At 43.8% G+C, this 27,836-nt stretch overlaps 1 protein-coding gene across 1 annotated transcript in view; it reads right to left on the reverse strand.

Annotated features, from left to right (window-relative positions):
* ANO7 (anoctamin 7) overlaps positions 1 to 27,836 on the reverse strand; it is a 2,026,240-nt gene that overhangs the window by 885,089 nt on the left and 1,113,315 nt on the right. Inside the window, exon 10 of the mRNA XM_069213645.1 lies at positions 26,281 to 26,371. Coding sequence (XP_069069746.1) covers positions 26,281 to 26,371 — 91 coding nt within the window. The remainder of the gene's footprint in view (positions 1 to 26,280; positions 26,372 to 27,836) is intronic.

Below are 27,836 nucleotides of genomic sequence, written 5' to 3' on the forward strand. Positions count from 1 at the left end.
CACTCAGAACTTGCGAGTGATTTGTTATATAGGAAATATGGACCTGATGTATCGAGGGATTTTGTACTCCCTAAGCCCGCACGCATTGAGACTGCACAAACACATTTGCAAGGTTCTACAGAACCTCTACGAATCACAAATGGATATGTAACTCTCCTGTCCACATGCCACGCTGTGGCAAGGGGCAACTAACACTTCCTTGCAAGTCTCGAGGATATAAATTATGGTGTGGGAGGGAGTGTTACTGTGGAAGCAAATCTCTGCATGTCTACTCGCCCCCCCCCCACCACCCCCAACATGTCTCTTCTCATCAGGCAAATTGTTTCACATTCCAATCAAGGTTCTTTTAACGGCCAGGCCCTGTAATATCTTCATTTTGTAACTGTGAATCAAAGGATGAGGCCCTGTTCTCCCTCACAGGTAATCATTACTGCATTCAGAAGGATTTGCAGAGTGAATCTTGCCTCATCATTATATATGAGGCAGGGTTTCTGTAAACTCCTTCTGGTTTGCCTTAGAGGGCTGATCAGAACATTCATTGCGTTACAAAAAACAAAATAGCATCGTGTCGTCACAGAATTGGGCAAAAATAGCGACTGCTCTGTGATCCAATACTTAGAACATCAGGCCCTTAGGCACAATCACATCGTCTGTATAATGCAACATAGGGCGTTTGTGTGAGAAAGTAGCCTCTTTCTAGCCTTGTTACCCCCACTTTTGGCCTGTTTGTGAGTGTATGTCAGGGTGTTTTCACTGTCTCACTAGGATCCTGCTAGCCAGGGCCCAGTGCTCATAGTGAAAACCCTATGTTTCCAGTATGTTTGTTATGTGTCACTGAGACCCTGCTAGCCAGGACCCCAGTGCTCATAAGTTTGTGACCTATATGTATGTGTTCCCTGTGTGATGCCTAACTGTCTCACTGAGGCTCTGCTAACCAGAACCTCAGTGGTTATGCTCTCTCTGTACAAATTGTCACTAACAGGCTAGTGACCAATTTCACCAATTCACATTGGCATACTGGAACACCCTTATAATTCCCTAGTACATGGTACTGAGGTACCCAGTGTATTGGGGTTCCAGGAGATCCCTATGGGCTGCAGCATTTCTTTTGCCACCCATAGGGAGCTATGACAATTCTTACACAGGCCTGCCACTGCAGCCTGAGTGAAATAACGTCCACGTTATTTCACAGCCATTTGCCACTGCACTTAAGTAACTTATAAGTCACCCATATGTCTAACCTTTACCTGGTAAAGGTTGGGTGCTAAGTTACTTAGTGTGTGGGCACCCTGGCACTAGCCAAGGTGCCCCCACATCGTTCAGGGCAAATTCCCCGGACTTTGTGAGTGCGGGGACACCATTACACGCGTGCACTATACATAGGTCACTACCTATGTATAGCGTCACAATGGTAACTCCGAACATGGCCATGTAACATGTCTAAGATCATGGAATTGTCACCCCAATGCCATTCTGGCATTGGGGAGAAAGTTCCATGAACCCTCGAGTCTCTAGCACAGACCCGGGTACTGCCAAACTACCTTTCCCGGGGTTTCACTGCAGCTGCTGCTGCTGCCAACCCGTCAGACAGGTTTCTGCCCTCCTGGGGTCCAGCCAGGCTTGGCCCAGGAAGGCAGAACAAAGGACTTCCTCAGAGAGAGGGTGTTACACCCTCTCCCTTTGGAAAAAGGTGTCAGGGCTGGGGAGGAGTAGCCTCCCCCGCCTCTGGAAATGCTTTGATGGGCACAGATGGTGCCCATCTCTGCATAAGCCAGTCTACACCGGTTCAGGGGTCCCCCAGCCCTGCTCTGGCACGAAACTGGACAAAGGAAAGGGGAGTGACCACTCCCCTGACCTGCACCTTCCCTGGGAGGTGCCCAGAGTTCCTCCAGTGTGCTCCAGACCTCTGCCATCTTGGAAACAGAGGTGCTGCTGGCACACTGGACTGCTCTGAGTGGCCAGTGCCAGCAGGTGACATCAGAGACTCCTTCTGATAGGCTCTTACCTGTGTTGCTAGCCTATCCTCCTTCCTAAGTAGCCAAACCTCCTTTTCTGGCTATTTAGGGTCTCTGCTTTGGGGAATTTTTTAGATAACGAATGCAGGAGCTCATCAGAGTTCCTCTGCATCTCTCTCTTCACCTTCTGCCAAGGAATCGACCGCTGACTGCTCTGGACACCTGCAAAACCGCAACAAAGTAGCAAAGACGACTACTGCAACCTTGTATCGCTGATCCAGCCGCCTTCTCGACTGTTTTCCTGGTGGTGCATGCTGTGGGGGTAGTCTACCTCCTCTCTGCACTAGAAGCTCTGAAGAAATCTCCTGTGGGTCAACGGAATCTTCCACCTGCAACCGCAGGCACCAAAAGACTGCATCACTGGTCCTCTGGGTCCCCTCTCAGCACAACGAGCATGGTCCCTGGAACTCAGCGACTCTGTCCAAGTGACTCCCACAGTCCAGTGACTCTTCAGTCCAAGTTTGGTGGAGGTAAGTCCTTGCCTCACCACACTAGACTGCATTGCTGGGTACCGCGTGATTTGCAGCTGCTCCGGCTCCTGTGCACTCTTCCAGGATTTCCTTTGTGCACAGTCAAGCCTGGGTCCCCGACACTCTAACCTGCAGTGCACGACCTCCTGAGTTGTCCTCCGGCGTCGTGGGACCTTCTTTTGTGACTTCGGGTGAGCTCCGATTCACTCTTCTTTGTAGTGCCTGTTCCGGTACTTCTGCGGGTGCTGCTTGCTTCTGAGTGGGCTTTTTGTCTTGCTGGACACCCCCTCTGTCTCCTCACATAATTGGTGACATCCTGGTCCCTCCTGAGCCACAGCAGCATCCAAAAACCCTAACCGCAACTCTTGCAGCTAGCAAGGCTTATTTGCAGTCTTTCTGCACGGAAACACCCCTGCAAGCTTCTCCACGACGTGGGACATCCATCCTCCAAAGAGGAAGTTCCTAGTCCTCTTCTTTCTTGCAGAATCTTCAGCTTCTACCATCCGGTGGCAGCTTCTTTGCACCCACAGCTGGCATTTCCTGGGCATCTGCCCACTCCCGACTTGAGTGTGACTCTTGGACTTGGTCCCCTTGTTCCACAGGTACTCTCGTCTGGAAATCCATCTTTGTTGCATTGCTGGTGTTGGTCTTCCTTGCAGAATTCCCCTATCACGACTTCTGTGCTCTCTGGGGAACTTAGGTGCACTTTGCACCCACATTTCAGGGTCTTGGGGTGGGCTATTTTTCTAACCCTCACTGTTTTCTTACAGTCCCAGCGACCCTCTACAAGCTCACATAAGTTTGGGGTCCATTTGTGGTTCGCATTCCACTTCTAGAGTATATGGTTTGTGTTGCCCCTATACCTATGTGCTCTCATTGCAATCTATTGTGACTGTACATTGCTGGCATTGCTTTCTATTGTTATTACTGCATATTTTTGGTATTGTGTACATATATCTAGTGTACATTTGCTATCCTCATACTGAGGGTACTCACTGAGATACTTTTGGCATATTGTCATAAAAATAAAGTACCTTTATTTTTAGTATATCTGTGTATTGTGTTTTCTTATGATATTGTGCATATGACACCAGTGGTATAGTGGGAGCTTTACACGCCTCCTAGTTCAGCCTAAGCTGCTCTGCTAAGCTACCCTTTTCTATCAGCCTAAGCTGCTAGACACCTCTTCTACACTAATAAGGGATAACTGGACCTGGTGCAGAGTGTAAGTACCCCTTGGTACCACTACAAACCAGGCCAGCCTCCTACAGTTTGCTACTTATGCAAAGTGTGGTGTCTGTATGTGTATGTGTTCTACTAGGCATGTGTGAAGCTGTCACAATTCTCACTATTATGACCTTAGATCAGTGCTCCCGACTAGGATTGTGATGCTCATTTTTAACTTATGTAAGTTTTGAATTAAATATTATTTGCAAAGTGATAATTATGTTTACCGTGTGCTTGCACAGAATATATATATATATGTGTGTGTGTGTGTGGGTGATTAGCACTAATGCTGTTATTATAAATATAGGTCTGTCTGTATTGCCGCAAATGTCTGCAGTTCACAAGCTATTTTTCAATTACCTCATACGCATGTAGTATTTCCAGCGTTGTAGCGATGCACAACCGCATGAATGTGAGAAAGTCAGGCCACGTGTTCCTCATCCACAGTGAAAGGGGAGAACATTAGATGACTCGGGACTTTGAGTGAGGGAAGAGCACCATGTCCATGAGCAATGGCATCGCACTGCGCTGTCACCAGATACCGAGACAAGAGATATAGGAGAGTGGGATACATGTATAGACATTAAAAGAGGATCACGTGTAGGCTTTTGCTTTCTTTCAATGTCATTTGTTGTGATTTAAGTTAGTGAGTGATAAACATTTGTAACTATACTACTGTGGTATTTCTTGACTTCTCAAACTTGGTGGGGTGGGGGCAACAGAAATAAATAAGTCTGCAATAATTTCTGGCAGATCTGAAGTAGTCTTAATACTATTCCAGGCCCTGTCACTTAGCACAAGGAGGTTTAATGAATCATGTCAGTTTTCCCTGTTCCACAGACTAACAGGCTTTTTACACAGGCTCAACAGCCAAGGAAGAGCTGACCAAGTGGGCAATAACTCTTTGGCTTGCAACAAGTTAATCTGTAAATCTATCTGTATCTCTGTCTAAGATGGCCCGTGTGTACGGCGTCAGAGTCAGACAGCAAGGTCAGGCATCAGGAAGGATAGCAGAGCTGACTCTCTGGACAATAACCACTTCCTGCAAGGAAGTAGGATAGTCGTGAAAAAGTCAGTCTATAGCCAGGATCATGGATGGGACAACACAGGGCCAGCTCCACCATTTGTTGAAAATGACAATTAGTAATAACTGCACACAAACAATAGTTAGTAACGTCAAACTCTTCACGAAGATCCTCGATGAGATACAGCTGAGTTCAGACACAATACCTGGTGTATCCGAGGATCATGGAACCACAGCTACATTACCAAAGCATTCACAAGGTGAATCATCAGCCTATTGGGTTTTCTATGGTCGCTGGCACTATCGTGGGCATCACAACTGCCCTTGCATGCCCACTCATACCTATGTTGAGGAAAAGGCAGTGGACAAATGCAGCAGAGCTACAGTTGTGCAGGCAGCTGGTGGCTGGGAGCTCTATAAATTCTGGAAGCCTTGCTCTGAGACTGTCCCATACAGCTCTGCGATTCCAGGCCCTGCTGGGAGAGCTGTAAGTGAAAGTGCACAGTGTAAGAACTCCGGTCCACACGCAAAGAGAATTTAATAAAAACGAAAGCTTTATTCCGTACTGTACATAACATCCGAGTTCCTGCTCAACCGCTTCCCGAATGCCGATTCCACTACCTTCTTTCTTCTATCCCTTTCCATTCCAACCCCCCAAGGTTCCTTAAAGGAAACCACAAACCCACAAATATAACACATTTCCCCCCTTAAACACACTAAAACGAACAAAACAAAACACACAGATAAATTCAATAAAAAAGAATTAAAGTACATTAATTCTCCTTATTCACACGCAGTCCACCAAACGAGTAGACATTTTCCTGGAATGACCTTCAAGCTTTACTCTTGAGGCTATGGAGTCTTCCTTCCAACTCTCCTCCACACCACTAAGTTCATCAATCTCCCCACAATCAACTCCATCAGGAATCTCACACTCCTCTATTCCAGTACATGCACCATCCTGGCTTTCATCCTCAAAAGCAGGCTCATCACCCCCTTTGTATACAATTGATCCCGGAACATCAGAGTGTCCATTCTGAGTTCCCTCACATTCCGGAAAACTCTTAGCCAATTTACTCACATTCCAAACTTTACTATCTTGTGTAACCAATTTTTTCCTAAACACCTTTACCACTTTCATGGGCTTACCAAATCTGGACATACCTTTCCTTATCAATCCGGGCTTTCTCACCCTAACCCAATCTCCCACAACAAAATTGGGATCTTTTACTCTCCACTTTCTATCATACACCTCCTTGCTCTTCTCTTGCTTCAGTCTCACATGATCCCTTATCATTTCCACATCAACACTCTCATGCACTTTGCTGTGTTTCTTTTCAAACCACTATGAACAGAGTTTGCATACAGGATCCCTACCCCTTAGTAACTTAAACGGACTAGCTCCTGTGGTACTATGAGGAGTGATACGATAATACCCTAATTTCTCTCTCACTTTCTCCTTCCACAACCCACCAAAACCACGTGCTAAACATATACACTCCTTCAAAACCCGATTGAACCTCTCAACCTGTCCATTCTCTTGTGGTTCATACAACGAAGTTGTGGCATGCTTAATATTACAATACTTGAGAAACTTTTGCATCTCCTTCAACACCAATTGAACACCATTGTCCAATACTATTGTCTCTGGATATCCCTCTTTGGCAAACACCTCTTTGAAAAACTCAATCAAAATCGCCGTCGTGACATGTGGTACCAATTTCACCTCAGGCCACTTAGAGTGATAGTCCACTAACACCAAAGCAAACCGAGCCTCGTCAGGCAAAAACAAAAACGGACCAGAAATATCAAAACCCAGTTTTTGCCAAGGAGATTCAGGCCACTGCACCGGACGCAATGGGGCCGGCACTGTCCTCAACATCTTGTCAGCACTCATACATACTCCACACACCCTGGCCATCCTCTCCGCCATCTTGTCCATACCTGGCCACCAAAAGGAAGTACGTATTAGCCTTTTCATGGATGACATCCCAGGAAGCCCTTCGTATGCCAACTTCAAAATGGCAGCTTGCATACCTTCAGGTGGAACACATTTCCCTCCTTTAAACACAAGCTCATTTTCAATTTCTAATTCATCTTTTACCTTAAACTTAAAGAAAGGCATCACTTCTCCCAGAATACAGTCTTTCCTTGGCCAAACCAACCTCAAATATCATTTCACCTCTTGTAAAGTCAAATCTCCCTGATCTTTATCAAGCCAAACCTTTTCTTCAATAGCTTTAAATTCTTCAGAAATAAACTCCGACACCACAGACACAATATCAGAATCACCATATCCGCACTCCTTCCGAACATCTGAATCATTCTGAGGAAGTCGTGACAGACAATCAGCCACAACATTTTTATTTCCAGGCACATACTCCACTTGAAAGGAATACTCCTGCAACTTCTAGACTAATCTTGCAATACGGGCTGTCGCGTTCCACCCTCCACCAGAGACAGAATACCCAGCAAAGGTTTGGAGAATAAACCGTGAACCCCAAATGTAATTCCGGAAATGCTCAATTTCCCTGACACAAGCCAATAATTCCTTCTTGATTACTGCATACCTTCTTTCCATATCGGTTAAAGTGTGTGAAGGAAAAGTAACATTCCACATATCTTTGCCACTTTTCTGGGACAACACACCACCCACACCATACAGTACATGCTAGCATCCACCGTTACTACACACTGAGCCTGAACATTAAATGGTTTTGAGCGTAGGTGCACTAGCAATCTCTTTTTTGATAGTCTCAAATGCACTCTCCTCCTTCTCAGACCATACATACTCCACAGTCTTCCTCGTCAGTTCCCTCGAAGGTTCCATTTTAGTAGTAAAGTGTTCAATAAATTTGCTGTAATATTCGCACAATCCTGTAAATGATAACAGTTTTTCACGACAGTCTGGAGCAGTTGCATTGATAATGGCTTTGGCCAGAGACTGTTTAGGAATAACTCCCTCACCATAGACAGTGTGTCCCAGATAATCAACAGATTCAGCAAAAACATTTAATTTTTTAAATTTCAAAGTCAAACCACTCATGCTGAATACTTCACACACCCTAACTAGGTGATCTTTGTGTTCCTCTTCATCTTTAGAATAAATTAACACGTCATCTTGGAAACACTTCACAAACTTGTCCATGTCCTTGAATAAATGAAACGTGGCCCTCTGAAATACTGATGCCGCAGAGGCCAACCCAAAAGGCATTCATCTGAATTGGAACAATCCCTGAGGAGTAATAAAAGCAATCAGATGCCTAGAATCTTCAGTGAGCTCAATTTGATGGTATGCTGACCTCAAATCTAGTGTGGATTTTTTTTTTGCTCCATCCAGCAGACTAACCATTCCATTTATGTTGGGTAACGGATGACAATCGACTATAATATTAGCATTCAAGGCTCTCAAATCCACACATAACCTCAAGGAATTATCCGATTTCCTTGCCAAAACAATAGGTGAAACCCATTCAGATGACTCAATCTCCTCAATAATTCCATCCTTAACCATTTCCATCAACATATCTTTCAATTCTTCACGCATAGGAACCTTCCTTAACTTTTGCACTACAGGTTTAGCATTTTCTTTCAATCTTATCTTGTGACTGTAATCTTTCAGCTTGCCCAAAGTATCAGAAAACACATGTGGAAATCACTGACAACCAACGTGGCCTTGTCACTTTCCTCGACCAACATTATGGGTTCCCGAGCCCTGGGATTAAAAATTATCCCCAACTCTGCTTGGTCTCTCCACCCCAACACATTAACTCCTCTCTCAGCCACATACAATTTGATCTGTGCAGAACGGTCCTTAAAACAGATCATAGTTTTTACACACCCAATGATATTAATAGCAGTACCCTCGAATCCTTCTGCAACGATATCATAGCATGCTAAATTTGACATATCCCACACATCACTAAATTTCTGAATAAAATAATCCCACGTGATGATAGTTCAAGGGGATCCAGAATCCGCCATAAGTTTCAGCTCACGACCCTCAATAAGAACTATACATTTAGGTTGTTTTACTACATTTCCTTTTTTGTTCCCAGAATCATTCTTGATGGACAACACCACTCCTCTCTCTCTCTCCTCACAGACACACATGACTTTGTTCTTATTGTCACTATCAGCTTTCTTAACCTCTTCACAAACTCTCGCAAAGTGCCCTATTCTTCTACACTTTTTACATTCTTTTCCAATTGCTGGGCACTGCGGAAAATTAGCCAGATGATTAGAACTGCCATAACGATAACATAATAGTCTGTTAATTTTAACATTTTTGTCATCTTTTCTGTTCCACGTAGTCTTCCTTGTAATGGTATCGCTGCTGGATCCACCACCACCAACAGCTCCAACCACATCCATGTCCGACAATATATTCTTCTCAGTCTCTTGCACTAACTTCATCCATTTCTCAGATTGCTCTCACACCTTAGCGGTATTTATCACAACCATGTAACTGCCGATCACCCATGACCCACAATTGTTCTTAGATTCTCCTGCTCTTGACATGAACAATAATCTGATCTCTAATTATTTAATCAGTAATGAGTCCAAAATTACAGTGCATGGATAGACCACGTAACCCTGTCAAAAACTCATAAAATGTCTCATCCAATTGTTGGCTTCTAGTATAGAACTTGAACCTATTTAAAACTATGCTTGTAGTTAGTTTGAACCTATTCTCCAGTTTATTCAAAGCATCCTGAAATACATCTCTTTCATCATCCTGAAGAACTCCCTGTGGAAGTGTTCTGAAAATGAGGTGTCCTTCAGGACCCAAACAGTGTAACAAAATATTTTTCTTCCTTTCCTGGGACATCCCCTCTTCATCAATGGCCTTCAAATAAGTAAATAATTCTTCTTTCCAGCTTGACCACAGTATGGGCGGGTCCCCTTTAAGTTGCAGAAATTTTGCTGGTGGCTCAAACTGCATCCTTCTTGAGAAATAGTCCTTCTTTCTCTCTTTATTGTTATTTTTGTTAGTATTTTATTACCTTTTCTTATGTATAAGAATAAAAGGAGAGTAAGAAGAAACAATAACAAAAACTGCAATAAAACAGAAGAATTCCTCATGACCTTCCTTCCTGTGAACTTGATAACTGGAAACGTGAAAAAACACATGAGAGACAGGGTCCGGTAAGTACAACAAATATTAGTTGTCTGTTATGCTTCAGAAGTATACTTGTTTGTTTCAGAATCCAACGGAGAGCACATTAGAATGAGCATCTATTAGTACGCGATAAACAAGAGAAACGTTGAAAGGATCCTCAGCGCGAGAGTGAGGTGAGCGTGCATGCTCGTGGAAAGCAGGAGGCGCGTCTTCAGCGCGAGACCGATGTGAAATAGCTTGAGCGTGTTTCAAATTACGCTCATACAACAGCTAACAACAATTGCAGTGGAGCGGTAGCGTTGTAAGCAACCGTCAGCCGCATTAAAGCGTCCCCATTAAACGTAGAGTGAAAAACAAAATAAACAAACGTACTTGCTCGATAGGGGGTCTCAATCACTGAATATCGTTACTGGCCCTCAGGCGTGTTAACAAGGAAATCCTCATCGGAAATCTTCGTCGGCATACACAGTGGGAGACAGTCCTCCAGGATACAAAGTAATCGTCCTCCAGAATAGGTGTGGAGCTCGTCCACACCCTCGTCGCCAAATTTTGTAAGAACTCCGGTCCATACGCAAAGAGAATTTAATAAAAAAGAAAGGTTTATTCCGCACTGTACATAACACCCGAGTTCCTGCTCAGCTGCTTCCCGAATGCCGATTCCACTACCTTCTTTCTTCCATCCCATTCCATTCCAACCCCCCCAAGGTTCCTTAAAGGAAACCACATACCCACAAATATAACACACAGGAGTTCTAATGAGTCTGAGCCAAAAAAACTCTCAGAATTACAGGGAAAGGCTTCAAGAGATGTTACCAAGCAAGGGCTAGATTGAAAGAAAGGCTTCATTTGAGATGCAGATATATACATCCACACATAAATAAATGAATGACATATATTATATAGCTGAACAGTGGACTCAACGAGGTACTAGGGACTGAAGTTGAAAAATGCAGTAAAAAATACTAAGGCCCTCATTACAACTTTGACGGGCGGCGGAGGCCGCCCGCCAAAGTTGCGCCGCAGGAATACCGCACCGCGGTCTGAAGACCGCGGCCGGCATTCTGAGTTTCCCGCTGGGCGGGCGGGCGGCCGCCTTAAGGCCGCCCGCCAGCCCAGCGGGAAACAACCTTCCCACGAGGACGCCGGCTCGGAATCGAGCCGGCGGAGTGGGAAGGTGCGACGGGTGCAGTGGCACCCGTCGCGTATTTCACTGTCTGCAATGCAGACAGTGAAATACAAAGTGGGGCCCTCTTACGGGGGCCCCTGCAGTGCCCATGCCATTGGCATGGGCACTGCAGGGGCCCCCAGGGGCCCCACGACAAGCCATACCGCCATCCTGTTCCTGGCGGCCGAACCGCCAGGAACAGGATGGCGGTATGGCTTGTCAGAATCCCCTCGGCGGCGCAGCAAGCTGCGCCGCCTTGGAGGATTCAAACGGGCCACGGGAAACTGGCGGGAGACCGCCAGTTTTCCTGTTCTGACCGCGGCGTTACCGCCGCGGTCAGAATGCCCTGCGGGGCACCGCCAGCCTGACGGCGGTGCTCCCGCGTGCCGCGGCCCTGGCGGTTCTATACTGCCAGGGTCGGAATGAGGGCCTAAGAGTTATTCGGTGAAGAGCTAGGTTTTAGAATCCTTTTGCAAATGTAGCCAGTCAATAATGACACTGATATTATAATAATAATAATTATTATTATTATTATTATTATTATTATTATTAATAATAATAATATTTAAATCCAAGGAAAGTTTATTTCAGGCTTTTGCCAACAGGAAGGATAAATATCTGCAGTTGACCGGACAAAGTAGATCACAGATGTCACACAGGCTGGCACCTCAAAAAATCGAGACCAGTAAACACAAGGCTCCAGTATGCAGTCTGAACTGGACTGTTCCTGCTAGAGCAGGACCAAGACTAATTTGCATATGGCTGGGTCTAACCTGAGGTGGCATGGTGGTAAAAAAAAAATTGACCTGTATCCGGAACGAGTAATTACCAGTAATTGGGATTAAGTCAAGGATTCCATTCATCACTTTTTTGTGTTCTTCATTGTGAAACCATAGGCAAATCAGCCTTGGTCCTGCTCCGTTAGAAAAAGTCTAGTCCAAACTGCCAAGCCAGGAATTCTCTGTATGGGAGCAAGCAATCCCAGACTGCTTTCAGCCTATTTAAGCTTCATCAGTGAGGTATAGCTTAATTTCTTTGACACAGTGAGCACAGGACCCATATCTTGGCATACTCGCAACACTTTGGGCATTGCACTGAGGAAACAACAAGGGAATCATTCAAAACAATTACCCAGGTCCACATATCAAAAAGGCGACTTGTGGATTGGCGTTTTTTATATTTTAAAATGTATATATAGCCCATGCCTTGATGTTGTTGACATAATCGCCATCGGTAGCATGGAAAGCTTTAGATGCATCTAGAAATGCTGCCCACACTTCAAGTTGGGGTCCATTTAGTGGGTAACATTGAAGATGGTGCATTAATTGTCCACTGTTGATCTGCCAGGAAAGACGCCCAATTGGTCCAGTCGAACAAGCACAGTCTGTTCGGGGAGCAATTCATTAGGTATGACTTTAGATAATTTTTTGTTATCAATATTTATTAAAGAGAGGGGTCTATAAGGGTCGCAGAACTGTGGATCCTTGCTGAGTTTTAGTAGTGTCATTACTATGAGCTCCTGCATAGATCGAGGGAGGCTACCCCACTAAAAGAACTCATTATGTACTTCCAGCAATAAACGGGCTAGCTCTTCAGCATACTTGTTATAGAACTCTACCGCTAGTCCATCCCCACCAGGCGCTGCCCCGTTCCTTAAGGACTTGATCAATTCTCTTAACTCTTCTAATGTAGTGGGAACACAAAGACTGTTCTAGCTCTAGCCATGCTAGGGCAGCTTGTCTAGATATTCATTTACCTCTGCAATGGTCACTTAGGATTGTGTTAGGTATAGGTTGACATAAAAGTCGGAAAAGGCTTGAAGATTGTCCGATTGGCTATGTACCAAGGAACCTTTTTTAGTCTCAATCCGGATTGTGTCTGTGGATTGCCAAGGCAGCCGGAACACCTTAAATTTTATAAGTTCTCCTCTAAGTGACTTAAGGATGCCATGACTTTTTGAAATGCACTTCCCTCGGATAACGACCTTGAATGCCTCCCAGAGGGTGGCATAAATCAGCATCAAGTCCTTATTCACAGCAAAGTATGTGCCAATAGCCTGGCGTATTTTAGTGTGGATTGCTGAGTCCAATACCTCTTCCAATCTCAGTCTCTATGATTGGTAGGGGGAAATGTATTCCAGGATAATGAGTCATAGGAGCACTTGTGAGTTATCCAACAGGGTTCTAGGGAGATACTTTATGATCTCCACCCAGCTCATAACATCTCTGTGCCCATCCATTAGTCCAGTCAGGATGAAGAATGAAGAAACATACACTGCCAAGTGGTATGAATATTCCCGCACCGTGGCACAGAGGTTACAAAATATATCTGCGGGATCAAGATGTCGTACAGTAGCCTTTAGTTCTAGTTAGATCTGTTTATGACGCTGGGGATCCGTGCGTGTGCAATCTAGTTCAGTGATATGGAGACATTAAAATTGCCAGCACACAGTTGATCGCCAGTAGGTAGATGTGACTTTTGAGAAGAAGTTGGGGTCTTCATAGTTAGGGTGATATATGTTCAGCAATGTGGTGTGTATACCTCTGAGAAGACCTTATAAAAGCAGGAACCGCCCTTGGGTGTCCATCTCGTAATTAATTGGTTTGAATGGTATGCCCTTTCTCATAAATATGGCAACTACCCTAGGGTAGGTTGAACATGAGGAAAAGTATCTAGGAGTGCTCCAGCACTGGTAAAACGTCTGTACCTAGCTGGTTGGAGATGGGTTTCTTGAATTAACGGAATGTCTACCACATGTAAGCTAGTATGTGACGTGCTTTGTGGTGGTCATGCAGCCCTTGCATGTTCCAGCTACGAAGGTCTAATTTATATTGTGATCAAGTTTTAATGCATGGAGAAGAAATATGTTTACCAGTAGTATCGCAGCATGCCTCTGGAATACCTTGGGGAGCAGTTTTCCCGGCCAAAAAATATCAACAGCATGGACGCAACGTAGTCCTTGACTTATCTCATATTTACAGTCTAGGGGATTCCCACAATTCTTATGTTACTCCTGCGAGAGTGAGCTTCTCTATCTTAATTTTTGGCTCGTATCTTTTCCAACTCGGAGTTCATTTCGTTAAAGAGTTTCAATTGTTGGCTACCATTGTCCTCTAGATCTAATGTACGTGGTTCTTCCTCACCTATTCGTACATGTTGCCGATCTATGCGATCTTTAATGCACCATGATGACTAGCTAGTGGTCTATTTTAGAGTCTGTTGTTACCAGATTGTCTCTCATTTCCAAGAGATGAGTCTTTATAGCCACCCCTTTCTGCCCATCAGGGTCAGTTGCTGTGTGCGTGCCTGTGTGATATGTGCTGTGAGGCCTGGTCATGGTCTTTTTTGAGAGCTCTGGTTCTTCTTTTTATTTGCATAGAATGCGAATTTGGGTAGCCTTCCATCGGATCTTTCCACTAGCCAAGGGCAGGCTATTAGCTATTGATAGATGTAGGATTAGAAGTCCATGTATAGTCCACTTTCCGTGAGTGGTGTGCTTGGTGATATCATCCCAACACGGTAGCACTTTAGAGCTGCACAGTAATTTAGTCTCACTCACACATGCATTGGTTTAAAAAAACTTTCAGGAATTATTATTGGATCACATAACACAATCGTTTTTCAGGAAATTGGTGTGTAATTATAAGCAGTTGGCACCCAACAAGAGCACCTTCTTGTTTCCTTCCTCACAGCAAGCTGGTAGATGGTGCTTGCAGCAGTGCCATGGGGGTGTCCAATGTCAAGGCCTGGTGATTCAGGTGAGACTGTTATAGCTTCAGAAGTGCCCATATATTACAGCCAGGCAGTCTTCTCGTTTCAGCGAGCTTTCCTGTCCAGTCACGTTCTGCCAGGCACAGCTTCATTACATTGCTTCATTGGGGAGTTTGGTTAATGGTCGCTTAGTGCCTTAGTATCTGCCCATTCAAAATGGTAGTAGCTTGATATAGCACAGTAGCTGACAGGGATCAGTCCGTACAATCGCTCAGCCACAGCCATGCCATCAGTTATCTCACCAAAGGGACAGGGTGGCATTCCAGCTGTAGCGCAAAGGACTGAGAGTGCGGTAGCCTACAGCTACCCACCAGAGCTGTGCCACCAACTGCAGTGCTTGCGGGGACTGAGCCTCTATCAGTACTCCATCCACCAATTGCTGGCTGGCAGGGCAAAACCCTTTCACACCCGATTTCAGCATGAGTAGGATTCAACAGTGCTGCGAGGCACAGGCGTCTCTATTCGTAAAGCACTGCCAGTGGGCCTAGCACTTCTTATCCAACAGTTGCATGGTTTACCCTGGGGTAGCAAGCAAGGCAAGGTGTCTCTGCAGTCCTGTACCATCACATCCTACTGTAAACTGCTCCAAAACCACCAGGACCCAGGCTCATCATGCTGGTTGTTCTCTGGGGCCGTGTTCAGTTGTCGGTCTGCACATCTGAGTGAGAAGCACACTATTCAGTACACCAGGGTTTATAGCATCAGATTTTGGTGCAGATGACTGCCAATGTGTGATATAAACAGCTGATTTTGACAGATAGTGAGCTTCAGCCACAGATCAAAAGATTCAGGTATCTTTATTGTTCAGCGCCCTCCCGTGGGATTTTTAAAATTCTTTATTACCATGCAAAACTGCAGACATGCCAAAGACCCTTGGCGGCATGACCAAGGCATTGATGCCATTGCTGCATTTCAGGACATGCAAGAAAAAATAACTATATGACCAAGTTGCATCATAATCAGAGGAGCAAACGTTGTTCCCAAAGGTCTGAGGCAGTGACCGGTGGATGTACCCCATGAATGCCACTGAATGCGCAGCAAGTGCCAAGAAGGCACTGAGGGAAAGATCATGGTTCCCACATCTGAATTTAGTAGTGAACACAACCCTAAAACAGTGTCACCTTTGTCACTGCATGGTTAAGACATTCACCTGGCGCCTCTAAAAAACACACTTCCAAAAGGGATATGGGAACTAATCGCCAAAATAGGGAAATATCTCCAGGTAAGTACTCATATATTCACATTGTGAAATATGTTTTGCCAACAATTGTTGGGAGGTCACCTTGGCTCTGGAAGATTTGTTCTTGAACTGGGGTAATCCCCCTAGAACTTAGACAGATGATGATCAGTCATTCATAATTCATGAAGTCAGACATTTTGGGGAATACATGAACATGATTAGCACTGAAAAATTACATCATTGTGGACACAAACCAATGATATGTCAGAGTACTTCATGGGAACTCTCAAACGTGCTATTCAGCAAGCAGAAGCACAGGCATGGCAATTGAGAATACACTCTGTTGAGTGCCAAGACTACATCACACTACACCACATCTGAGTACCCAGCTCATCTGATGCTCTGGAGAAAGATCCGGACTGGCATTTCACAGTGGTCAACAGCAGCATAGAATGAAGACAAGGGCCTAAGACACAGTCACACAAACAGCAAATTAAAAGTCCTGCCAACAAGTGAAGTTGTGCCAAAGGCTAAATGATTTATATGCAAGTCTAAATGTTAGTCTTTCAATGGCAGAAGAAAAAGATCAACACTATTCAAAATGGAGTGACTACTGGTGACCACAGTCAAAGCTACCATGATCATAACAGAGGGTAGAAATGTGTTTCATTCCAAGATGTGTGAAGAGAGTCCAAAACCAATGCAATTTCACTCAGGACTGCAATTCCTCCAGCACCCCACAGAAAGTCATATGCGGTGCAATGTCATTGTCAGCTAATAGAAGAGACTGAGATGCGCATTTTGACATTCTCAAAAACAGGAGAGAGGAGAAACAATGTTTTGGGGGTTTCAGGCGTCAGGAGGACAACAGGACAAACCATTTTGACAGTGATCTCTTCCTGCCAGGCGGCAAGCAGGACGTGTGAGAGCCAGGAAATGAAAAGGGATTCTCGAAGGCTAGATAGGATCAGGGATGGGACAGAGTGAGGTCATTAGTTGAGAAAGAGTAGTGAAGATTGCTTGCAAATTAAAAAACAATACTTGGTAAAACCAGTCATTACACCCATGCTGACATTCCAAAGCCTACTCACCAAGATACTTCCTGTGATACACTAGTGGGGCCCAGACGTAAAACACATGTATCTGTATGTATCTTTATGTAAAGGATAACCTGTGAGTGTTTGGATTTTTGTGTATGTTTTGGGGATTTGCTAGTGAACAATTACATACTGGGATCTATTTATAGGCAACTTTGCTTATCAATTTCACAATATTGTTTCCATACTGATAGAAATCAGTTCTTTGGTTGGAGGTCAGGTTACACCCTGTCCAAACAAGGACCCTCACTCTAGCCAGGGTAAAGAAGAAACACACCTGGTTAACCCCCACTCACCCCCTTGGTAGCCTGGCAAGAGCAGAAAGGCTTAACCCAGAAGCAATGTGTAAAGTATCTGTACCAACGCACACAGTAATACAGCAAAGACACTACAAAATGGACACCACACCATTTTAGAAGAATAGCCAATATTTATCTAAATTAAACAAGACCAAAACAACACAAATCCAACAAACACAAGTCAAAATATGAATTTTCAAAAGAATAAGAGTCTTACTCCATAGAAAACAATGGAAACGTTGATTTTACACAAAGTACCTGGTTTGCATCAAAAATGAAGCCGCACGGTCGTGTGTGCGTCAGAAAAGTCAGCGATACATTGATTCCTTACTCACAAGTGAGGCAGTGCGTCATTTCTTCTTCGGTCAGGTTGGCGATGCGTTGTTTTTCTCTCCCGCAAGAGAGCGATGCATCAATTTCCAGATGGGGTCACTATGGATCCGCGCAGGTTCAAGATGACTTTGATGCCCAGAGACGATGCGTGATAAAAACCGACCACACGGTGTTGGAAAACCGAGCTAAATGGGGTTTGCATCGTTATCAGCAGCCGCAAGCGAGTGTTGCTTAATTTCTCCAGCCGCGATGCATCGATTTCCCAGCCGCGATGCATCAATTTCCCAGCCGTGATGCAGGTGGAGCATCAATTTTAGCTGCTTTCAAGGGCCCAGAGACTGGACAGGGCACAACTTGGCAGGACAGGAGTCCCAGCAGAGAGTCCAGCTGCTGGCAGAGGAAGTCTTTGATGGCCCTGAGGCTTCAAAACAGGAGGCAAGCTCAGTTCAAGCCCTTGGAAATTCGAAAACCGAATTTGTCAGTATCTCACTGTTAGGACATGTAAAACACAACAGAATATGTCCCACCTTTAACATACACTGCACCCTACCCATGTGGCTACCTAGGGCGTACCTTTGGGGTGCCTTCTATGGATAGAAAGGGAAGATTTGGGTCTGGCAAGTTGTTGCACATGCCAGGTGGAACTGGTAGTTTAAAACTGCGCACAGACACTGCAGTGGCAGGTCTGAGCCATGTTTACAGGTCTACTCATATGGGTGGCACAACCAGTGTAGTAGCATTTGGTTTACAGGACCTGGGCACCTCTAGTGCACTTTACTAGGGACTTACTAGTAAATCAAATGTGCCAATCATGGAAAAGTCAATCACTAATACAATTTATACAGAAAGCATATGCACTTTAGCACTGGCTAGCAGTGGTAAAGTGCCTAGAGTCCTAAAGCCAGCAAAAACTGGTCAGAAAAAATAGGAGGAAGAGGCAAACAGTTTGGGGATGACCCTGCAAAAAGGGCCAGTTTCAACAAATACCTTGCATTATCTATTTGTAGACATTTCCTACATGTGTTGATCTACTGTGTCTGTGTGTGGCGTCATGTGCAGAGGTGAAGGGGTTGGGGTGAGGAGGGATTTGTGTTGCTTTGTCTATAGATGTCTGTAATGGGTATCAGACAAACTAGGGTAGTATGGTTGGGTGTCTGTGTGCGCATGGGCTATTCTCTGGGTATATTTTTTTCTCTAGATTCTATCATGCATTAGCCACAGCCACCCACATGCCAAACAAAAAGTGAAACCGCCTGAATCCTTTCTAAGCTACAGCAGTGATACGTGGCTATTTCATGGATCCCACAGAGTAGCACGGAATTAAAGATACTGAAATCTGTGTATGTAGTTAGAGGAGGGTGGTCACCATCCCATTCCCATTGCCTGCAGCAATGGCACATGGCTATTCCGTTGGCTCCTACAGTGGAACGCCACAACAAGGATATTGAAAACTGTGTGCCTGGTGGGTGGAGGTAGGTCACCAGATAATTTGTATTGTCCCATACATATTTGCACAAGTATCAGCTGAAGGCATCAGTACTTCTACCCCTCTGGTAGTCATGTCGGGATGTCACAGCCAGTCAGAGGGTCTGTAAAATTTGAAAGTTTGTGGGCTTCTCCAATCTTGAAGGAACATCCTGCCCATATTGCTGGCCAGATTTAACTGGTTTCTCAGTCACAAGTCCACAATAAGACCAGTTAACACTAGTCAAGGGGTTATTTATATTGCCTTTATTCTATTATATAATGATAGTGTTAGCAATGCAGATGGGCAAAGCACAGGAAATGGGGGGATGTTCAATTCACCATGGCAGTACAAATACCATCATCTGGAAGCCTCCGTGACCCACCAGGTACAAAGATTTTGGGGAGCAGGGCATGATGGATGTGTATGTATGCTGGGATGTCTGAAATTGACATCACCAACTCAACAAAAAGGGCATCACCATTTTATGCAATAGATATACACATGGGTCCAAATGAACTGCACTAATGTATATGCCCCCGTGAACCACAGTCACAAGATACATTTTATATCCATGTCTCAGACATGGCGAAACTAATAACAAACAAACAATTTACGGAGCAACCAACTATAGCCAGTGGATTATTCTGAATTTATTCTATAATGGTTGTTTGTTACAAAAAACATTTGCACTTTGGATTTGACATCTATTATAAAGTTATCTTTTCGGTCGTGGTTTCATCACTCTGGGGACACTGTGCATGAATTCACACTTTTTTAATAGACTGTCTATCTTCTTAACTGATTGTATTTACTCTGTTAAGTCTATTGAAATACCTAATATATTTTTACATGCAAAACCGAGGAGTGTGGTGGTGTGGTGGTCCCAGTCGTGGATGATTGAAGAAATATGCAAATCACTGCATTGACTGGAAGGAGGTCATCTTAAATCCTGAATATATATTTTGATAAATTATTTCAATGAGAGCCACTGTTTGGTTATTGATTTACACCAAAGTCGCATGATTTAAGGGCCGCTCTTGTAGCATAATGACATGACAAAGGCACTAGATCACAGGTATGAGAGCTTAAGAGATGTTTACCGGAGAGACCTGGTATGTAGTCTCTCTACAAGGGTTCAGACAAAACGACCTGGGCTCTTGGACTGTAACCACACTGCCACCATCTCCAGTCACCTCATTGCATGGGCTACAAGAGCAGTACCCACTCTCACACAGAATGGGCGTTCACTTTGTGGGTTTTCCTGCCATCTGAGCACAGCTCTAATGTTCACAGAAAAAAACAAGGGCGAAATTTGTGCATCTCCGGTGGGCTTGACCAAAAGACACTGTGTAAGCCAGAAAAATGATAAGGGTCCAAGGAGTACAGCTTATCTAAACCATGCAGAGATCTTTCAGCAAAACAGTTATTCTGAAAAGCTAGCGTGAATCCTCCATCTTGTGTAGATGTTGGACGCCATCTTCTATGACATAAGAGGATTGCTGTTTTCTTACCAAAGTGTTGCATTGGTGGTATTTACCTTCGCAAGACTACATGTGTTTGCTAGTTAACCTTTGAGCTCGCTGCTGACATCTCTGTGATCTGTAGGTCACAAGTTTGAAAAAAGAAAGGGCCAAAGCAGCATTTCATCTCTCACAGATCGATGAACTGGGTATCATTAAATTGGGATGGTAGCACCTTTTCCATTAAACACATTTGTTAAGATTTATTAACAGCAGTTTATATACTCTCCTAGCAGTCAGAACAGGTATGTTACTTTATTCACTAGTCTACCCTAAATTAATTTTCACAACAAATTCACAACATTCACAGATGACAACTCCGGTTCAGTAATTTCAAACGCAGGGTAGGCTTTAGTTCTTGTGGGGCCCAGCGCGACAATGTTTGTTGGCAGCGCCTCCAAAGGCTTCCTTCCCCAGGGAATCCATCACTACCACTCTCCAACTGTGCCCCTCAACTCTCCACACCCGTTCTCTAACATTTATTTACATTTTTACAGCACTTCTTATCCCAATGTAGGGTGTCAGATCCTTTACATCACACAAACACACATATCATATAGATGCAATGAATCACACAAGTGTGTAAACCAATGTATTTCACTCAGAATGTCGCAAACAACCAGCGCCTGGGCCTGGTCAGTGCAGCAGCCTATCTTATACTGGCGGCAGCAAACCTTATCTTACTGTGTGTGATACATTATTTAAACTAATGACGTACATATTCACAATGTCTTCCGCCATATGCTAGCCCCTCATACAACTATAAATACATGGCACTATTCGCTAAATAAGTAAAACTCTGGCCACACGTTTTGACAGCTGAAGTGATTGTATTAACCAACTGAGCTTTCCTAGCAGAACAGCTCATTTTCACAGATAAGCTTAACTTCTATTTATTTTTCATTTAAGTGAAAGGCCAACACAATAGTTACAGAAAATGTTTTCTTTTTAACTCTATGTCAGACTGTATCCCCACACTCAATTACCCTGCCCCTCAATCCGATTAGCTTTTTATGCACTTCCATCACTGCTCACAAACTACTAAACTGGTATAGCATGAAGGTCAAAACAAAATGAAACAAATGTAAATGTATTTTTTGAAAACCTGTGCTGCATATTCCAGAAGAGACATGCCCCGAGGCCTCACACTCTCACTGACAATTTAAAAGAGAGCAGGAGGGGTCTGGCAAATGACCCTCCTCCTCCCATTCACCTTCTTGGCGCTGGTGTTGCAACACTTATCGCAGCTCTGTAAAGAAGATGCTGTTCTCACCTATCAAATTCTCTTCATTCCTTATACATATTGTGAACATACAGTGGGCATAGAGCCTACCAATTGCTTACCATACGTTGGCATTATAATCACTCACATTCTTATTCAATGTCTTGTCTTCCAGTTCTTGTATTTGTCCCTCCCCTGGAGCATAGCCTCTTGTGTCCTTTCACTGCTCACTTTTCTTTTTTTCTTTTCGGTTACTTCCTCCGCGAGAGTCCATCTGTTTTGAAGCACTCTCCCTCCCCCGCTTCTCCTTCACATTCTAGTGTTGCCCCTTCCCTCATGTTTTGCCTTTTTCCTTCTCCACCATGCTTTATTTACTGTAAGCCAAAACGTGCCCCTTGCTCCTGCATTGCCCCTCTTCTCACAGTTTACATTGTGGAACTTCCTCTGTTTACCCTCCTCATGCTGGGCCTCTCCTTTCAAGTGCCTGTAGCGGGGATCTTTGTTTTTAAATTTTTATATTTCTGCACCTTGGGCTTGGGCTGCTCCCTGCCAAAATGAATGAAACGTCCGTGTGGACAGAATCTGCAAGTTAAATCAGAAAAACAAGGAGAGGGCAGGCTTTTCTTGTAGGTGGCCTGTTTAGGGGCGAATCCTCCTTGACACCAGTACTAAGTGCATCAAAAGCCTTTCAGAAGAGCCTTCTGGAGGAGACCATTTGTGCCCTGGAGGGAGAGGAGAGACAAAGGCAAACAAAGCTCTGCCAGCAAAACAACACAAATAACCTTTGTGACTCTGGTGTGTGCCACTGAAGCACTCACTGCAGTCTGGTTTATGGATGTTTTGTTTTGTTATGATTTGTTATTATGTTATGTGACTTAGAACATTTATGTCAGATTACATTACATCATGCAATCTTATACATCTTCTATTACAAACAACACATGCAAGTCAGACTTTGAAGTTGATACTTTAGTGTGGTAAAGATATGCATCAGCTAAACATTTCAGTACTGCAGTTCCACTATAAAATCCACTGTAAAATCTTATGAGAAATTGGGTTACTGGTTCACCAGGGTGAGAGCCCTGGTCAAGCAGCAACAACAATTGAAAGTCAGGGTAAGGCACAAGCACACCCAAAACTAACCTGTGCTTAACCCCCTGGTAGCTTGGTACAGAGTAGTCAGGCTTAACTCAGAGGGAATGTGTAAAGTAGCAACCGTTTGTGCAACACTTCAAACAGTAAAACAGTGAAAACACCACAAAAAGGATCCAACAGAAGGTTAGAAAAATAGAGCTTAGTTTAATAAATAAAACAAGATCAGAACTACAAAAACCCAATCAATAGAATTTTTAAAGCATAAACTTAAATATAGCACCTAAAAACATAAAGCTTATAAACCACAGCTATCATTTTGTGCTGGCCCAGGTTAAAGTCTAAGGATCAGGCCAACTATGATGGAGCGCAGGTCGGATACAGTCCCAGATCAGTCCCGCTGAAGGTTTACCTTCTCAAGTTTAATGCCAAATGACTCCTTTGTGTTGAGGAAAGTCACCGGAAGAAAGAAGAGCGTCACTGGTGGTTGTTGGCATGGCATGAGGTGCAGGCTGGGCATTGTAGACAGACGGGATGGAGCCTCATGTTGGCAGCCCATACAGGAACTGATGCTTGCTGTGCAAAGAGATGCACTTGTGGTCGTTCATGCTGATTTTCTATGCTAGTGGCGCGGTTCTAGTGTGAACAGGCCTGTTCGTGGTTGTGAAGAGCCCAAAAACGTGAATTTAAGAGCTTAAGAACCACACCAAGGGCCCAGGACCTGAGAGGCGCCTCTTGGGGGTCAAGAATTTGCTGCATTCCTAAACGTTGTGGGGGAGCCAGTTATGTCCCTGTGGCTCAGATCAGGCAGCCATCAGACTAGCCCTATGATGTCACTCTTGGGTCCTGGGTTCCACATGGAGTTACAGGTCCAGTTCATCTTCCCCAGGAAGGAGGGCAGCCGGCAGGAGGTCAGCACAGCATTTCCAGTAAAGCGGCAGTCCAGCAGAGTGGCGGTCTTTGTTGCAGCACAACAGTCTTCTTTCTGCCTGGCACAGTATGCACAGGTCCAGAAGTGTACTGAAGTGATGGTGTCTGAAGTCCTTCTTTTATACACAGTTGTTCTTTTGAAGTGGGAGAAGCTTCTAGGGGAATGTCTTTTAAAGAGCACAGATGCCCTGTATTCCCTGCCATGGCCCCAGGCTAACCACAGGAGGTATGCAGCCCTTTGTGTGGTGACAGGACACATCCTATTAAGGTGTAAGTGAGGCTGGGCCCAGCTCTTCCCTTCCATCCTGCCAGTGATGGCCCCTACAGTCACACTTAAGTCCCCACTGTGTGTGGCTGTCTAGGAGGAATACACAAAGCCCAACTGTCAACTACTACTCCCAGCTGTGTGACCAGAGACAGGCTGCAGACACCAAATGGCTAAGGCGAGAAAATGCCAACTTTCTAAAAGAGTTGTAATTTAAAATCAGAATTGACCATAAGTTAGGATTTTAAATTAGTATTCCAGAGACACTAAAAATAAACTGGTTATCTCTTCCCATTTCGAAATTACACTTTTAATAAGACAACTCATTCCTGAATACCTATTAAATACACTACGTCCTGCCCATGGGGCTGCCTTGGGCGTACCTTAGGGGTGACTTACATTTAGTAAAAGGGAAGGCTTGGGCCTGGCAAGTGGGTGCACTTGCCAGGTCGAAAGGGCAGTTAAAACTGCACACTGCGGGTCTGAGACATGTTTACAGGATTGCGCATGTGGGTGGCCCATCAGTGCTGCAAGCCACTAGTAGCATTTGATTTACAGGCCCTGGGAACACACAGTCCACATTATTAGGGACTTACTAGTAAATCAAATATGCCAATCATGGATACACCGATCACCAATACCATTTATACAGAGAGCACTTGAACTTTAACACTGGTCAGCAGTGCTAAAGTGCCTAGAATCCTAAAGACAGCTAAAATACATTCAGCACAGGCTCAAGAAAACAGGTCAGAAGCAAAAACAATAAAATAAGTGGCCAATATGATGGCTAAAACACATCATTATATAGCCTCCATTTTGGACAATAATGGAAGGGTTGCTCTGAGGAGGTATTTTCTGTCTCTTTAAGACTACTTGACCCCCAAAACCTATGTTTTGACACACAAAAAAGTATATGGGTCTAATGGTTCCTGAAATATTACATTATCATTGCAACACATTCTCTCCTTTTTTTAAAATGTCAGACAGAAAAAATCAGCCCGGATCAGCAATGTCCACCCAAGATAAATTACTTCTATAATGATCCAAAAACACAAATCAAAAATGAAAATCTCTGGACAACAATTGTTTTTACCGAGGTATATCAAGGGGCCAGATTTGTAGGGATGATCTCACAATTTGGAGAAGTAGAGGGAACATGCAATCTATGCATGACTTGATTAGGAAGGCTGAAAAGCTTTGTTTGAGTGAATATAAGGATTCAAGTGCAAAATATCATGCAGAGGTCCTCACTGTTTAGAAATTTAAAGGATGACCATTTGAGTGCAACCCTTTCAGGTTTGACATGCTGTTTGAGCCTTTAGTCTAGTTCTTCATCTATAATAAGATGTTTTTCTGTAAAGAATTTAGCAAAATTTTGTACTTTAGCTTTTGAGCTTGAGATCATTGGTGACTGAATGTTATGGTTTGGAAGAGGGCTATAGACCTCTTGATTGCTACTTTAACCTTGTTTTGGGGGTAGTTCAATCTTGTCATGTGAACTCCATCTCTGCTAATGGCTCATAGATAATCTGCCAATTTCATTGATCTCCATGGTTTTTACAGTAACCTCATTTGTTTCTTTGTTAAATTACAGTTCAGATGAGTATCATGCATCAAACTGCCTGGCCAATCTTTTAATAGAAAGAGGGGTCCTCGTTCACAAAATATGTTTGTCTTTGTCTTATTGAAGTAGTCTGTGACAGTGTTGGTGAAAGACAACTCTTGGCTTGAAGAGTAATGTTCCTAGGTGTTTTTAAATGTAGTGCAAGGGGTCTTTTGATTGGTCTTTCCAAGGTGTTGATGATTTCCCCCGAGATCTAATGCAGCAAGTTTGTAAGGAAGTTCAAATCAGAATGGCATGATGGTCAGTCCAAATGTGCCTTATAGCAGTGGAAAAGGAGGGGGAGGGGAGAGAGAGCTAGAGATAGAGAGATATAGAGAGAGAGAGAGAGAAAGAGATGAAATACTGCATTTTTTAAAGAGAGTAGGAAAAGAAAAGACACACACATATAATAGTTGATTAATTTACAGCCATAGAAGGCAAGTTATGCTAATAAGTGAAACGATAAACTATACTTACGCAGGTATGTCTACCTCCATCAGAAATATTCCAAAAAAGAAGACCACCGTGCCAATGACTGCAGCTGGCAAAAGCCATCCAGTGTAAAATCCTGAAAGATAGATATTCTCATTTCAGAATACACTAAATAAGTATTAACCTACCAATGTACAAAGGATTAGGGTTTGCAAATGCCCAAAACAATATCTTTTAAAGCCCTTTAATAAGTGGGAAAAGTCTTTCGGACTCATAAAAAGACTACTGTTATCTATTATGAACTGCCGATGGGTGTGTGTGTGAACAAAGAGTCCCCTCCTACTCAGGGTTTGCAGTGGAACATATCATTGATTTGTGGCAACATTTGCGTAGTGACGCCAAAGTTGGGGTGTTAACTGATTCGCAAAGCAGAATCATGCCACCATCTTTTGAGTGAACAGGCCGTGGTCCAGGAGATCAATGCCTCCTCCGCCCCCTGTACACCTCCAATGAGTACAGAAAAGGGAAACGTTTTTTTAAGGGCAGCACATGTGCCTTTGGAGGGCACGGGCTAATTTTTTTCTTTTTTTTTTTAAAGGTTTCCCATTTGCTAATGCATATGCAGAGGTAAAGGCATACGTTCCTTCCAGGCCACATTCCTGCATTTGCAGCCAGTCACAGGGGGGCAACACATTCATATTCATTAGTCTGGTCATTGTGCACCCCCTTTGTACATGTACAATTTATGATGTGACCTATTAGTACATGTGTTGCCATGCAAATTGCATTCCCATTTGCAAACCATTTGTGGTGTAAATTGCATAGCCCTGGTTTGCGAATGGGAATAGGAAATCAGGCCCTTACAGCTCAAAGAACATCTACATGAGCAAATTTGCATTAAAGATGCTCTGAAAAGAAAGGCTATAGACCACCCACATTGAAGAGGTACCTCACTTTCAAGAGATAATGAATAACGTAAGCAAATGCTACATAACAATCCTCAAAGTTGATGGGAGAAATACTTTAATATACGAGATGTGATGCAAGCCTCAAATAAGAGGGCCTTTTTCGAAAAAAAAAGCAGAGAGGCTCAATGGAAAGTTATTCAAACTGCACTAAGATATGGAGCAAATTTAATAACCCGAACAAAACAAAGTGAATGGCTAGAGAAGTATAAACAAAAACTCAATGCAGTAAGATCAAGTAAAAAGAAAATGGTTGTGGCAAAACCAAACACAGGACGTGAGATTGTGTACTGGATACCACCAAATAGGAGAGGGATTTTATGGTTAGGTTATCCATTAACCTGAAAATATGCAATTCAGTGATATAAGGTTGTGACAGCTAGAGAATGCTGTGGTTCACAGAAAGATATTTAGACAACAGAAAAATATAATGCTGGTTTGCCACTAGACATAGTGATGCCTTCTTCCTCGGTCTTCTATGGTCCATTCAGAGTGCCTTATCTTCAAAAGGATAAGGAAAGTTTAGACATAGCCTGTAGGAAAGCACTAACGGTTGTGCAAGTGATGTATCAAAAACCCAGTAAAGAGAGATACCAAAACTTAAGTATGTAAAATCTGGAGGAGAAGAAAAAAGAG

Source organism: Pleurodeles waltl, chromosome 11, assembly GCF_031143425.1.
Source record: "Pleurodeles waltl isolate 20211129_DDA chromosome 11, aPleWal1.hap1.20221129, whole genome shotgun sequence".
NCBI classification, from domain to species: domain Eukaryota; kingdom Metazoa; phylum Chordata; class Amphibia; order Caudata; family Salamandridae; genus Pleurodeles; species Pleurodeles waltl.